The 16,855-nt window shown below is 35.2% G+C and overlaps 1 protein-coding gene across 4 annotated transcripts in view; it reads left to right on the plus strand.

Moving 5' to 3' along the window:
• Window positions 1-16,855, plus strand: part of CAMSAP2 (calmodulin regulated spectrin associated protein family member 2) — a 128,007-nt gene that overhangs the window by 77,797 nt on the left and 33,355 nt on the right. For 2 of the 4 annotated variants that reach the window (XM_047703972.1, XM_047703973.1), the window contains exons 4-5: window positions 3,958-4,041; window positions 14,847-14,879. In XM_047703972.1, the coding sequence (XP_047559928.1) occupies window positions 3,958-4,041; window positions 14,847-14,879 (117 nt within the window). The remainder of the gene's footprint in view (window positions 1-3,957; window positions 4,042-14,846; window positions 14,880-16,855) is intronic. The other 2 variants (XM_047703974.1, XM_047703975.1) reach the window with 1 other exon arrangement.

A 16,855-nucleotide genomic window follows, 5' to 3' on the forward strand; every position in this document is an offset into this window, starting at 1 on the left:
CTAGTCTCAAAAAAGGAGAGGCAAGGTCCTCAACTAACAGTAAGAAGGGATGGGTTATGGAAAGTTTGAGGACTAGAGAAGAAAGGATGAAATCATCTTGAAATGTGGAAAAGTGAACTTCTTAGGGACACACTTCTTGGCCTGGCAGTAAGCCCTGAGTGTCCATTTGAAGTGTGTACTTCTAAATTTAAAGTGAAACTGATTTCCTTGTGTAAATTTCTCCAGTAATGCTTATCTCCATAGATGCACCCTAGAGAGAAGGTGGGTAACCAAGCTCATCTAGGGTTTTATCAGATAAACCACAAGGAGGAAAATAAAACTTCCCCATCCAGATAAAACCCCATTCTTCCATACACAGAACCTCTCCAAAGAGTTGTTTACTCATTCCCTAGTCTTCTCTGCTCTCTCTCCCATCTCCATTACTATCCTGAGATTGCTCCTGAGTTGGTTTGGAAGATGGCGTCCATTTTGACAAATCCGGTAATACTTCTCTGTACTTACCTTAAATTCAGTCTTTACTTCTAAATCATGTGTGACCCTTCTAAAGTTTGAATGGAGAACCCAAGGTGTTGGTAGGACTCAAGTGCCGCACGGGTCTCCTCTGTAGCAGGTGGCTTCTTCAGCCTGCCAGCACTTGTTTCCCTCTGTGCTCCTTGGAGTCTTTCCTACACGTGCATAGTTCAGGGCTCAGCCGAGGATTTGATGTCAGTTTATACATGGAGCTGGGGTCTCCCTCATAGTGATTCCTTCTTTCCCAGGATACTCTTCCTCAAAGTCTAGCCATTCTGACAGTCTCAGATTTCTCCCTCAGTTCCTCCTTCCAACAAGACTGGTTTTCTGCTTGAGTTCTAGCCACTGTGCATTGTGTGGATTGAGGAGAAAGCCGTAGAAACATAGATTTCACTCAGCGTGTTCCTTTCTTTCAAAGGAAGAAACTCAAAACCCTGAGATTGAGTCATGTACTCTACTGACTGAGCCTGCTGGAAGCCCTACTATTTTATATTTTTAAATGAAAAATAAATAAATAAATAAATAAAAGCTAGTATATTTTAAAATTAATGGGTAGGATCTACTTCCAAGTTCATACAGTTGTTGGCAGGGTTCAGTGCAGGCAGTTGGACTGAAGGCCTCAGTTTCTTTTTGTCTCTGGGATGGAGGCAAGGCTAGCAATTCCCTGCCATGTGAGCCTCTCCATAGGATAGCTCCCAGCATGGTAGCTTGCATCGTCAAAGCCAGCAAGAGAGTTGACTAGCAAGATTGAAATTAGAATGTTATGTAACATGATCACTAATGTGATACCTTAGTTGTATTCCGTTGGTTAGAAGCAAATTAGGTCCTTCCCGCATTCAAGGGGATTAGTGGAGACCATTTTAGAGCCATACTACCCCAAACCCCTTTATGAGGTAGCTTTTATTCAAACTAGCATCTGAGTCTAAGAGGCATCAAGGAATTATTAAGGTCATAGCTTGTAAGACAGGTTTTGATTCAGACCCAAGTCTTTCCTAATTCTGTTGTCTCTTAGAGTATTTTATACAACCAAATTGATGATCTAACAGATTAACTAGAAAATCTTACAGCATGGTATATTCATATACTAAAATAAATCTGTTGATTAAATCCCTTATAACCCCTTAGAAATATCATGAATAGAAAAAACTCTTAGTGATTATTGTTAATTAAATTTATCATAAATTAGGTGCCTGGGTGGCTCGCCTTCGGCTCAGGTCATGATCCCATCATCTGGGATCCAGTCCCACATCTCCCTCCCTTGAGCTTGCTTCTCCTTTTGCCTCTCTTTCCATCTCCCATGAATAAATAAATAAAATCTTATAAAAAATTTATCATAAATTAAAATTCCCCATTTGTTTTTATTTTTATTTTTTTAAGAGATTTTATTTATTCATGAGAGAGAGAGGCAGAGGCAAAGGGAGAAGCAGTCTCCCCAAAGAGCAGGGAGCCCGATATGGGACTCTATCCCAGGACCCCGGGATCATGACCTGAGCCAAGGGCAGATGCTTAACCATCTGAGCCACCCAGGCCCCCTCTCTCTCCATTTGTTTTTAGCCACTGAACTGAATTCTGGGCAGTAGAAGAGTTCAGAAAATTATGGGTTTAGAGTTATGGTGGTTGATAATGACATTAATGTTTTCCAGAGTGCCATAATTAAACAATGGAACATTTATTTTTCATTACTAGAGTGACCTTAAAATCATTAGCTCAAAATCCAGAATTGTTTAAAGTATTCTTAAGAAATATTTTATGTACTATATAGACTGTTTCTTAACCTTTCTAGATTATGGATGTTTGAGTAATGTAGTAAGAGATAAATTAGACCTTCTCCCAAGAACTTTTTAAAAATCTCCCAAGATTTTTACATCTATTTTAGCTGTGGCCTTATGATGGCAATAAAACCCACTCATGATTCAGGGACAGGTCTATGAAATCACAGATTAAGTACTTGATTCCAAGTGTTTTCTATTGTCACACACACACACACACACACACACACACACACACACACACAGGAATGTTATTTAGCCATTAGAAAAGAAGGAAATCTTGTCCTTTGCAACAACATGGATAGATCTAGAGAGTATAATGTTAAGTGAAATAAGTCAGAGAAAGACAAATACCATATGATTTCACTCACTTGTGGAATTTAAGAAACAGAATAAAGGAAAAAAAGGACACAAACCAGAAAACAGACTTTTTTTTTTTAAAGATTTTATTTATTTATTTGACAGAGAGAGATCACAAGTAGGCAGAGAGGCAGGCAGAGAGAGAGAGAGAGAGGAGGAAGCAGGCTCCCTGCTTAGCAGAGAGCCCGATGCGGGGCTCGATCCCAGGACCCCAGGATCATGACCGGAGCTGAAGGCAGAGGCTTTAACCCACTGAGCCACCCAGGTGCCCCCAGAAAACAGACTCTTAACTATAGAGAACAGATGATTATCAGAGGGGAGAAGGGTTGTGGGGATAGTTGAAATAGGTGAAGGGGATGAAGAGGACACTTACCTTGATGAGCGCAAGAATCATACACAGAATTGTTGAATCACCACATTGTACACCTGAAACTAATTTAGTATCGTAATGTTAACTATACTGAAATTGAAAAAATAATAAATGCTTCATGCCATTAAAAAAAAAACCTACAGTGTTTTTATTGAAAATGAAAACATTAATTTTAAGGAAAATAATTTCCATTTACTAGTCCTTAAAGAGATAATAAAATTTTTTATGAAAAAGTTTGTTGGGGCGCCTGGATGGCTTAGTTGGTTAAGCGTCTACCTTCAAGCTCAGATCATGATTTCAGGGTCCTGGAATCAAGCCCCACAGTGGGCTCCCTGCTCATCAGGGATCTGGCTTCTCCCTCTCCCTCTGCTGCTGCTGCTCACCCTGCTTGTGCCCTCTTGCAGTCTCCCTCTCTCTCAAGTAAATAAATAAATAAATAAGATCTTTAAATAAAAAGTTTGTTGGGGTCCTGGGTGGCTCAGTCAGTTAAGTGTCTGCCTTTGGATCAGGTCATCATCTCCGGGTCTTGGGATCAAGCCCTGAGTCGGGCTTCCTGCTCCACAGGGAGTCTGCTTCTCTCTCCCTTTGCCCCTCCCCACTGCTCATTCTCTCTCTCTCTCAAATTAATAAATCTTTAAAGAAAATAAAAATTTTGAAAGTTTGTTTTGTAAGCATTAAAATTGGAAATTGAGTACCTTTTTTCTCTAGAACTCTAACCAGCTCCTGACATATAGTAGATATTCAGCAAATTTTTAAATAAATTAATTTAAGAATATCAAATAAAACACCTGTAAAATACCACTTTTTTCTGGTTGGGAAAATGAAATTTTCTCATTTAAGTGATACCAGTATTTGACATCGGAGATCTGACCACAGACATTTTATGGTGCATGTTATTTTACTGTCATATTTGAATATAAATTCAAATTAGTGTTTTTATATTTTAAGGTAAATGAACATTTGAAAGACATTATGGAACAAGAACAGAAATTGAAAGAACATCACACAGTTGAAGCTCCGGGAGGTCAAAAGGTATATGTTTGAAAGAAAATAAGGTGCCTTTATAAATAGACTATGTTCACATACATGTATTATTTGGGAAATACAGATATTAATAAATAGATATATTCATTAAATTATTTTTTTGGTGGTGTTAACTGTGCCCTAAGAAAGCATGTCATAAATGCCAATTAAGTAGAAGTACAAAATGAGGGTTAATTGGATGAAGGTGTTTAGGAAAAACTTTTAATGATTAGAACTCAATTTCTTGAATACTTTGGCAAAAATAATGGTTTTGCCTTTGGTAAAATGTATGAAACAACAAAACATTTTCAGTGTATCAGCCTTACAATGACTTGTAGTAAGACTGGCCTTTAAAATATATTCCAGGAATTGTTAAGTTGTATATATGGTTATTCTATGAAGAAAGAAGAAACATGAATATGGATTCATTTTTTTCATGCTTTCAAAATTCTTGTGGCTTTTAGAGTTTCCTTCTTTGAAAATTTGTATTTTTATCATATACTAAGACCAGAAGTATATTTCCTGCACTATAGTATATCACATTTTTTAAAACAGTGAGAGCTCTTTAAACATGTTCTGTAGCATTTGAATTGGGGTGAAAGAAATTATAAGTATTCAGAGATCTTATTTTCCAGTTGAATTATTTAAAGTTTCTTTATTATTATACAGTTTTTCTATTCATTTTGGTCTAATGCTCCTGGTCATTGATACCTCTATAAGAAGAGAAAGAAAAAAGGAAAGAAAAGGAAAGGTGTTTTGTGTATTACCAACTTCAGTAGAAAACTTTTGTAGGAGACCACCTGAAATTGTGTCTAAATTTGTTATTTTGGGATCACAATGATTTCCCTCATTTAGTTTACTGACTAGCTGCTGAAAATACTGTGCATACTTGATTCTTCATCCTAACCTTGTTGACATCCTTTCTCCTAAATTAGGTACATCAGAATGGAAATCTTTGTTTTCTGTCACCCCTGATCACATGTTCCATTTTCCTGACTTCCAGCAGCTTCTGTCCCTGTCTATTTCCTCTTTCTTACCCGAGTCCTTTCCTGTTAATTTACCTTCTTTTCTCTTTCTCATCCTGTAGGGGTTAAAACCTTGCCCCCAGTTTTGCTCCTGGCCCTAATCAGGAATAAGCTAAGATGGTATCATCCTAAGTTATAACACTGATGACCTTTTTCCATAGAAATCTTGTTTGTTAAATATAATGATTAAATTCTGTAGTATTGCATACACATCATGAAGCACGTGGGGATTGTTTGCTGACATAGGACCCAATAAACATAATTTTATGGAATAAAAAAATGCCATTTATATTCCAAACAGAGCAAGTGGCTTTTAAGAAAAGCTTAATGGAAGTGGAATCTGGGCACTACTCATAACATTTTGATGTTTTAATAGTGCTTAGTCTTATGCAATTGCACATATTAACCTCACAACCAATATTTGTTTAGTGAGTCATTGAGTAAATGAAGAAGTAAATATGACTCATTTTTAAATATTTGGATTAATACATATTTTAGCACAATACATATTTTTATTTTCAAATGATTTTTTTTCCAATTGTTAGAATCTTTGTGCAAATTTCACATAGACTGTGTTAATTTTACAGAGTCTTACTGCAAAGTGCGGTGTCTCATCATTATGAAGAACCACTTTGTGACAGCGTAAACTAGGGAAAGAAATCTCTATTACCTAATGATGAGATTTTTGGCATTTAAACTGGTTGGTTTGGCTGGAAATTCAGTCACTTCATTCTTGATTTTTATTCCCATAAAAGCAAAATTCTTGATTCTTTTCTCCTTTTAGGGATGAGAGGTAGAATGACTTGTTCTTTCTTATTGCTATATAATTGGAAAGAAGTTGCCACGCCACCCACCTACTCAAGCTTGCTGGCCTCCTAACCCAGATTAGCCTTGTTGTCTGTGATTTATCCAGCTATAGCCAGAGCCCATTGTTTGGATGATAACATTTCTTACCTTTTGTCCTTATCTACCTATTCTCAACTTAGATGTCCAATAAAATCTATTTTATGAAACTTCTTTTTAAACCATCTTCTTGGTAAAATATATTCATATTTTGAGGGATACTTGCACTGTATTTTTTTTAACTTCTTCAAACTTTAATTTATTGAGTTAACATTTCCTCATTACCAAAAATGCTGCATTATTGTACATATAATTTCTTTCTTTCTTTCTTTCTTTTTGAACTACAGGTTTATTCCTTTTTTTTTTTTTTAAAGATTTTATTTATTTATTTGACAGACAGAGATCACAAGTAGGCAGAGAGGCAGGAGGGAGAGAGGAGGAAGCAGGCTCCCCGCTGAGCAGAGAGCCCGATGCAGGGTTCGATCCCAGGATCTTGGGATCATGACCCGAGCTGAAGGCAGAGGCTTTAACCCACTGAGCCACCCAGGCGCCCCTACAGGTTTATTCCTATTCATTTTTTAAATTAACATATAATGTATTATTTGCTTCAGAGGAACAGGTCTGTGATTCATCAGTCTTACTCAATTCACAGTACTCACCATAGCACATACCCTCCTCAGGGTCCATCACCCAGCCACCCTATTCCCTTACCCTCCTCCTCTCCAGCAACCCTCAGTTTGTTTCCTAAGATTAAGAGTGTCTTATGGTTTGTCTCTGTCTCTGGTTTCATCTTGTTTCATTTTTCCCTCCCTTCCTCTATGATCCTGTGTCTTGTTTCTCAAATCCTCATATCAGTGAGATCATATGATAATTGTCTTCCTCTGACTGACTTATTTCGCTTAGTGTAATACCCTCTGGTTTCATCCACTTCGTTGCAAATGGCAAGATTTCAATTTTTGATGGCTGCATAATATTCCTGTGTGTATGTGTGTATGTGTGTGTGTGTACAATATACATCTGTATCCATTTATCTGTTGATAGACGTCTGGGCTCTTTCCATAGTTTGGCTATTGTGGGCATTGCTGCTATAAATATTGGGGTGCAGGTGTTCCTTCAGATACTACATTTCTATCTTTGGGGTAAATACCCAGTAGTGCAGTTGCTGGGTTATAGGGTGGCTCCATTTTAAACTTTTTGAGGAACTGCCATACTGTTTTCTAGGGTGGCTGCACCGGCTTGCATTCCCACCAACAGTGTAGGAATGTTCCCCTTTCTCCACATCCTCACCAACACCTGTCATTTCCTGACTTGGTTTTGATTTTCTTGACGTGGTTTTGATTTCTATTTCCCTGATGCCAAGTGATTTTGAGCACTTTTTGGTGTGTGTGTTGGTCATTTGGATGTCTTCTTTGGAGGAATGTCTTCGTGTCTTCTGCCCATTTCTTGATTGGATTATTTGTTTTTTGGGTTTTGAGTTTGATAAGTTCTTTATAGATTTTGGAGACTGGCCCTTTTTACTTGGACTGTATATTATTAGTGCTGGACCAAAATTAGAATTCCACATGTATTTCTTTAGATGTTATTAGCTCTGTTGATGATGTATTTCTGATTGTTGAGTTGGTTGGTGTCCTAAAAGGAAGGCATTTTAAATAGTACCATGTCCTAGAGAAATGTTTTGTTTAAGCAGTTTACTAGTGTTATTTTCTGTTTTTCCTTCAAGTTGCTCTTTTTCCTCTAATACTCCTTTTTATTCTAAAGTAGGATGCCCAGTTAAATGTGAATTTCAGAGAAATTCACAGTGAGATACACGAGGATCTCGTATTTTTATTTGTTGAATCTGGCAGCCCTACTTAAAAGATCTCTAAAGTTTATAGCTAATGACATTGAGTCCAACATTCATTCTTTTAAGGAGTTTGTACAAAGTGCTACGGAAAAATGAGTATGAACTTAAAGTCAGAATAGTTCTGCCACTCGCTAACTTCATGACTTTTACCAAGGCACTTAACCTCTTGGGCCTCATTTTCTTTTATCTGTAAAAATTTAAAAGTTGAATTAAATGGCTTCTAAATTCTATGACTAAAATGACTCTCAAATTTTCCTTTCTTAATATATTAGTAAAAGTAAGGGATTCAAAGCAAATGGTTAGTGAAAATAGTAAGTAGTTATTATAAATTTTTATATGTGTAAGTATATATATGTAAATTGTAGAGTTATGGTAACTGTGGGAGTAAAATATCTAAGAAGGTTTTCTAGAAAATATGGGACTTGAATAGGGCCTTAGTAGGTTTTATGGTTTTATGGTATTTGCAAAGTAGGGCACTAGGTCATAGGGACTAACATGAGTGGAGACATGAAGTTACAAGTAAAAGACATATTTGGGCATTAGTAAATAGACCATTTAGATAATTTTTGAAATAGCTGCAATTCATGGGTTTCTATTCTTAAATTTACAGTACTCACTATATAGAGAGTAAAGTTTGTTTCTCACAATATTAAAGATACCTGTCTTTTCAGCGTAACACTTGCCACTTTTAAAATGGAAATACTGGTGAGGTATTTTACAGAGGGTTGGGAATTGATTGAGGGAATAACCTGTGGAGAAAGGATATTAACTGAGCTCTAATTGCTTTTCATTTAAAGGTACAGTCTCAAAGTAGACTACACTTTTCCCAGTGAGACAGTAGGTGAACACTTACACATCTTTGCTTGATTACCTCAGCCCCTGCGAATTTCTATTTTTACCAAAGTTCCTTAGCAATTAAAAACTATGACCAACTTTTTTTGTTTTAAATGCTTTTTCTTGGGTGCCTGGGTGGCTTAGTGGGTTAAGCCTCTTCCTTCAGCTCAGGTCATGATCTCATGGTCCTGGGATCGAGTCCCGAATCAGGCTCTCTGCTCGGCAGGGAGCCTGCTTCCTCCTCTCTCTCTCTCTGCCTGCCTCTCTGCCTACTTGTGATCTCTCTCTGTCAAATAAATAAATAAAATCTTTAAAAAAAATAGATAAATAAATTTCTGTTTCTTCAAACAGTACCTGAGATAATAATTAAAAGATTCTTTTTTTAAAGAAACATCATTTTTTAAAAATTTTATTTTTTATAAACATATATTTTTATCCCCAGGGGTACAGGTCTGTGAATCCCCAGGTTTACACACTTCACAGCACTCACCATAGCACATACCCTCCCCAATGAAGAAACATCAGTTTTTGAAAAGTTTTTATTGAATCTAGTTTTGTTTATTTTTTAGTAAGGTCTGTGCCCAATGTAGGGCTTGAACTCCTGACCCCAAGATCAAGAGTTGCATGCTCTACCAACTTAGCCAGCCAGGTGCCCCAAAAGAAAGATTCTGAAGTCAAATACATTTGGGAAATGCTGCCTTGTCTATGACCCTTTAAAAATGATACAGCCCATTTTAGTACATTGAAGGCCCAGTTAAGAAGCCTGTCTAGCTCTTTCTCAAACATGTTTAATCTTGGACTTCTTTTGTGAATGATGTCTACTAACATCCTGTAAAATTAATGTTATTTGGAGCATGCTTTGGGAAACATTGACTTATAGCTTACAATTTTGTAATAGTCTGTTTCATTCATTCATATATATATATATATATATACACACACACACACACACATATATCCTAATATAGGACATCATTTTCAGATACATCATTTGCATTGACTTTTAGATTTATCTGGTTTCTTTTTCATACCATTGTTTCACTCAAATAGTTGTGAAGACTTGACCTGCTGAAATTAGATCATTTCTAAGGAATTCTACCCCTAAGATCCTATTCTGTAATTACAGTTTATTCTTATGTGGACTTTTGTGGTCAGTGCTGATTCATTTATTTCTTTATACCTATTGCCAGTATGCCTTTTCTTTTCATAGTTGTTTACTCACTTGCGTTGGTGGTATAGTGGTGAGCATAGCTGCCTTCCATAGTTGTTTACTCACTTACTGGTGAAGTAACTTCCCAGTCTAGAATATACCCCTGTTGTAAAAAAAAAAAAAAAATAGAATATACCCCTGTTGTATTATCAACTCATTTAGAGGAACTTGACATTTTAAGCATTTTTTTTTTTAACAAAGTGGTATTTCTTTTATTTTTTTAATTTTTTTTAAAAGATTTTATTTATTTGACAGAGATCGCAAGCAGGCAGAGAGAGGAGGAAGCAGACTCCCCGCTGAGCAGAGAGCCCGACACGGGGCTCTATCCCAGGACCCTGAGATAATGACCTGAGCCGAAGGCAGAGGCCTTAACCCACTGAGCCACCCAGGCGCCCCCATTTTAAGCGTTTTTAGAATTCAGAGATGGTACCATGATTTTTTTTCTCCAAGCAATATTTTATAAAGAGGACTTGCCCTAAAAAAAAAAAAATTACTTGCCCTGGAGAGACTTATATATTAGTTAAATGTCCCAGTACTATGATTTTCATCTTTGCTTGAGAGGGCTGTAAAAATCAGATTTCTTTAATAGCTCTATAGATCTTATGCAATTGGATACAGATTCTACAAAGATTTGGATTGGTATAGACTTAATATACTGCTTTAAGAATATTTATTTTGAAATATTGTAGACTTACAAAAAGTTTCAAGATAGAAAAAGAGCTCTATATACTCCTTACCCAGATTCATCAATTTAACATTTGCCACATTAACTTTCTGTGTGTGTGTGTGTGTGTGTGTGTGTATGCATGTATATACATCACACACAAATACATATATATGTAAATGTTTCTGAAACATTTGAAAGAGGGCTGCATACATCAAATCCCTTTATCCCTTAATACTTCAGTGTGTATTTCCAAAAAACAAAGCTGTTTGTATAACCAAAGTACCTGTGATTTAATGTCAGTATAATATGTTGATCAGTCTTATAGTCTGTGTTTCAGTTTTGAGTTGTACTCAGTTATACATTATAATATTTTTTTCAGTACAAGATCCAGTCCAAGGTCATGTGATATCTTTAGTTTCATATCTCTAGTCTTCTTTAAACTGGAATAGTTCCTTAGCTTTTCTTTTTTGTTCATGACCTTGACATTTTTAAAGAATACAGGTCATTTTCATCCCTCAATTTGTTTTTTTCTGGTATTTCCTTACAATTAAATTAAGGTTGTGGTTTTTAGACTGGCATTGTGTCCTTCTGACCGTATTCTATCCAGAGGCACATGTTATCCATTTGCCTCCCTACTAGGTGATGTTAAATTTGATCACTTGGTTAAGATATTGTCTGGCTTCTTAACTTCATGGTTATTATTTTTACTTCTATAATAAGTAATTTGAGAGGATATTGATAGTTACAGTTGACCTAGGATTAAGGGTGCCGTGCAGTTGGAAATCTGGTCATAACTTTTGACTCCGCAGAAACTTAACTCCTAATAACTTGTTGTTGACTGGAAGCCTCACCAATAACATAAATGGTTAATTAACACACATTTTGTGTGTTATATGTATTTTATACTGTTTTCTTACAGTAAAGCTAGAGAAAATGGCATTAAAATCATAAGGAAGAGATAATATGTTTCCAAGACTGTACTATATTTATCAAACAAAACAAAAGAAAACAAAAACCTATATGTAAATGACCTGTGCAGTTCAAGCCTGTATTGTTTAATGGTGTTAACTGTACTTACTTGCCCAATCTTAGAATACAAATAAAATAGCTTCAGAGTTGCTATGTGTAAACCAATATGAAAAAGAAACCCACTAAAGAGCTTAAGATTTGTTTGCAATTCCTTTTTCTTTTTGAGTTTTTTGGGTTTATTTTATCCTTTTAATGCTTTTATATGTTTTCCAGTTTTATTGAGATACAATTGACATACAACACTGTATAAGTTTAAGGTATACAGCATAATTATTTGATTTATACATACTGTGAAATGATTACCACAATAAGTTTAGTTAACCATCATCTCATATAGATAGAATGTAATTCTTTTTCTTTAGATTGATAATATATGGTCAAAATGCTGTGTTCTGAAATTACTTGGGTTCCCCCATCACCACCACTTCATTTTAGTTCTGTTATTCCTTTGAAATGTATTTGGTTTTATTGGTTTCTGCTTTCATTTAGTTTTTGTGGGCTTTTTTGCTCCATCCTTGTTAATTTAATTTCATTTTTTGAATATGTAAAACATTAATATAATTCCCAAAGTCAAAACTATGCAAAAGTTATACTCAAAGAGGTATCAGCCTCTCCCCTTATCTCTTCTGCCTCTTTCTTATCCCTCACTCCCCGCCAACACTTATAGGTAACAAGTTGGTTTATCCTTGTTTTTGTTTTTATAGAAGTAAGCATATATATACACACACACATATATATATATATACATATACGTATGTGTATATATATATGTTTTTTTCTCCTCTAACAAAACATATTTAATCTTTCACAATTTGTGTTTTTCAGTGATGGTATATCCTGCATATTACTGCATGTAGTCCCTAGATATCTTCCTCATATTTTTGAAGCAGCACAGTACTCTGTTATGTGTATGTACCATAGTTTCTTTAACCACTTTCCTTTGGGAATTTAAGTAATTTCCAGTATCTTGCAAACACAAATAACGCTACGAAGAATAATATCCTTTTGTATTCTTGGATTTTCAGGGTAAATTCCATAGAAATTGGATTGCTAGATTGGAGGGTAAATAAATACCTGTATCATTTTGGTAGCTAGTGCCAGAATCTTCTCCAAAGGAGTTTGTACCATTTTACATTCCTATCAGCAATTCAGCACAACTTTTGGACCTACAGCAGTAAAGAGATTCTTAAGTCTAATGGCTTATGAGGTGACAGGTCACACTATGATTAATTCCTTAATAAATTCCAGCTTCATGAGGTTTCCAGTAATAGCCAGGTCAAACCAGCATCCTCCCAAAGTGTCTCGAGAGCACCCAGAAGTAGTTCAGGAATTATCCCAAATCCCAGAGTGATTGTGGATACCCAGGGGAAGACCTAGAACTGTTTGGGGAGTATTAATGGCAAGACCTAAAACAACTAACCAAAATTTAGGATGAGCCAAATGTGTGATGAAGACAGTAGATAGGATTGCTGGAAATTAGAATTATTCCAGAAAATCTGAACTGCCCAGTTTGGTCTTTGTCATCAGTAAGAACTTAATAAAAAAAAATTCACCAGTTGTCTGTGGCCTTTTAAAAACATTTCAGTCTCATAATTTTATCTTAAAACAAGATTTGAGGTTGCAGTTTGCCTAGTTGTTCTCTGAAAATTAAAAGGAGGGGGCAATTGCTGTTCACTTCAGAAATACAGTTATCCTTCTTCAACAAGGAGGTTCTGCGTATATTTGAGCTTACGAAAGCATGCGTTTCTAAGAATGAATAGCACAGATATGTATTTGTTCTTTTAGTATATCTACTTTTTTTAGTCCCATTTCCTTCAGCTAGGCAATCCAAATGGTTTTCCTTTTTCCTTAGTAGGATTGCTATCACTAAGTTAGGTCAGTGGAGAGGTGGGAGGAAGGCCAGAGCATCTGAATTAGTAAAAAGTCCTATTGAATATTTTACAAGATATATATATATATAGGGAGATATATATAGAACCATCAGAGACTGCTTTGCATATTTCCTGTTTTAATAGTTCACAATAAATTTCTTGTTATCAGTTTGTGTATAATGAAATTTTTTAGTCTCAAAAACAAAACCCCTATTTTTGAAATTTCGGTTATACATCGGGATCCTGACACATTCTCAGTGGCTTCCTTTGCTCCTGTTCTTTTGTACTTTTTATGGTTATCATAACTGCAACTGCCCAAAACTTCTGGTTAAATGAGAGACTAAAATACATACAACAAAATTATTAAGGTTATTTTTTCCTGATGCAATAAGGAAAACTTACTGGACATGTTATCTCTATGGAAAGTTGGTATTTTTCTGATTCTTGAGGTGACTTTTTTCTGATTCTTAAAGTTCTTGAAAATATTTATGTTATTTTCCAAAAAATCTTATTTTTACAGTTAATTTTATATAGGAAAAACTTGTCTTTAAAGATTTTATTTTTAAGTAATTCCTACACCTAATGTGGAGCTTGAACTCAAAACCCCAAGATCAGGAGTTACATGCTCTACCTACTGAGCCAGCCAGGCACCCCTGCAGAATAAACTTTCTATCTAAAAGTTGAATATGAATTTTAACTCAGACCCCATTTAGTTTGGTTCATTCAATAAATGTTTATTCAGGGCCTTAGAAATTGTGCTAGAAAGTACAAAGATAATCAAATTATTAGTTCATATTAACTGAAATTATGAGTTTATTCATTATTTTAAAGAAGTAAAATTATATTTTTTGGTATACCTCTAGATAGTAAAATTAATAACACTTATATTCTCTTTATGTAAGTAGCTACTTGCTTTAGAGACTGTAAAAATCTTAGTAAGAATTGTCAATTACCCCATTAATTAAAAGAAATTCTTCATATAGTGGAAAGAAATGATTATTTTGTTCAGGTCTACAATGCTGTTTGCTTTATTCGTACACTTATTGATAGAATCTTTCTTCTTTTCTCTTTGGAAAGAAACACAGCCATATCAGACTTGGTTTACTAAAGTCTAGGCATTATAGTGACTGCATATCCAGCCCTGATCTTTCTACTTCCCTTTTGTGATATAGATTTACTTTTTAATATGATGTGTGATTCTAGAACTGGAAATAAAATTCTTTGCTGCCAAAGTATACAGACTATCCTGAGTATCTGAAAAATGAATTGTGTTGGGAGAGGAGATGAGGGGAGGAGAAGGTGGAAGTCTTTATCATTAGGAACCTATATATTTTTAAACCTTAATTAACATCAAAAAGTATTATGAGAACTATAAACTTGGAACTCCACTATGAGAGAAGCTTTATTGTCACTTTTTAATTGAAAATCATTCTGATGAATTTTCCCTTTACCTTTTGCTTTCCCTTTTTTCCCCCTGCTGCTTCCTCTGAAGTCTCCTTCCAAATGGTTTTGGAAACTGGTTCCAGTAAGTTTGCCCGGCTACTTCAGTTTGCCCTCCAGAATTGTAATTGTAGAATGGTATTGTTTGTGTCTCCCTGGTATAGTCATTTCATATAATTCTGTTAGTTGCTGCATTGAGATTGGATTTTAAGGTATTTGATCATAATATAAAGTAAAAAAATAAAAAAAAATCTAGCCAAAGTTTGGATTAGAAGCTTTAAAAATAGTTTAAAGCATAAGCATTCTGTCATTAGTCCTATTGATATTTACAGACTGTTAGTAACTAGGTTAAAAACATGTATGGATAGAGATTCTTACTAGTTTTAATAACTTTAGGAAAAGTAGATCTGAATTACATATGTAAACTATCTGTACCCTTTTTTAAGGGTATACTTTTTGTGTGATTAAAAGTGACATTTTCTTAGCGGCCATACCAGTATTAGACCTAAACTGTATTCAGTTCTGATTTGACCTGAAGGTCTGTTCCTTAAAAATTAAATCTGGGTGGTTAGACCACTTAAGTATTTTATACCCTCAGAAATAAGTATATAACTTAGAAATACACTGTCGTTTTGGAAGATAGAAAATACGATGCCCCTTTTAAATACCAGATTTCTCAGTTTAAAGAAGGAACAGGGAATGTTTCCATATAGCAGGTTTATAAAACCATAGAAGATCAAGTATAAAAGATGACAACTTTTATGAACTGCAAATAGGAGTTGTACATGACTTCAAAAGTTTATTTACCTGGTACATCTTTTAGGATATAATCTTCAGGAAAAGTTTTTAGTATCCCACTCAGAAATCCCTGATAGTCTGTTCTAAATCATCTACGTTTATTGCTAAAGCCTCATTAGTCTGTGTGCATGTGTGCCTTGAATAGAAGTGCTGCTTGGCAGAGAGCAGCAGGACAAATCACAATTCGGTTCTTTATTCCATGACCCTGAGCACTCAACTCAGTCCAGTTCAGATTATTGGTTGAAAACAGGCTGCTCCTAGGGAGCTGGGAAGTTTGGGAATGAGCCCACCCAGCCAATTTAGAGGATTTCTAAGACGGAGACTGTTTTGTTTCTAGCTGGCCAGGGAAAGGAATGTAAGGATCTAGAACTGTGGCTTACCAAATGTGAGAAGGGTAACTTAAAGCTAGAAGATGCTAGTGGTTGATTTCTTCTTTCTCACCCTCCCCTTTACTTCTTCTCTGCTCTTTTTTCATGGTTGAATTTTAAACTCTATTAGCAGCAAAGTGAGACAGGTTTCTAAAGATACTAAAATCAGTAATCAAGGAATTTATATAGTGCATATACATAATTTTTTTCTGAATGTAGGTACTCTTGAGTTTGGAACATACCATTAAATAGAGATGTCTAGTGTGCACTGATGAAGAAGAACAAGCTCTCTGATATCTTCAAGAGGAAAAAATGTTCCATGCGTCTTGTTCTTGGGTAGCCAGAGAGAAGTAGGAATAAATATTTATTTCTTCATTAATGCATGTACTTTTCTGAGGGATAGCATTTAAAGGAAGTTTAACTTCACCACCAGATAGTAAATGTTCTCTTTCAGTAAATTATTTTTATTTTTATTCTCACAAAAGTATTTTATTTCATAATTATAGTTATTAAAATATATATAACCAGATGGAGTTAGAAGAAAAATTAGTTTTGATTAAAAACCTTGAAATATCAGTAAACCATATAATCATAAATTTTTCTAATAAAATACTTCAATATGCATTTTCATTAAGTCTTTAGCATTATTTTCTTGGCTTTAGGAGAGCTGACAGCTAGTAACTGACCAGCCTTTAGCTATCCCTTGCTGTGTTCCCAGCAGTGTGCTTATTAGCATTTTATGGGCATCTCCTTACTTCATCCTTCAGTGGTTCTATCAAGTAGGTACTATTATTATCCCCATTTTACAGATGGGGAAACTGAGAAGTGAGAGTTTAAGTAATTTGTCCAAGATTACAGAGCTAGTAAGTGTCAGAACCAGGATTTGAACCTAGGT

The sequence above is a fragment of the Lutra lutra genome, chromosome 15, assembly GCF_902655055.1.
Source record: "Lutra lutra chromosome 15, mLutLut1.2, whole genome shotgun sequence".
In the NCBI taxonomy this organism is placed as follows: Eukaryota; Metazoa; Chordata; class Mammalia; order Carnivora; family Mustelidae; genus Lutra; species Lutra lutra.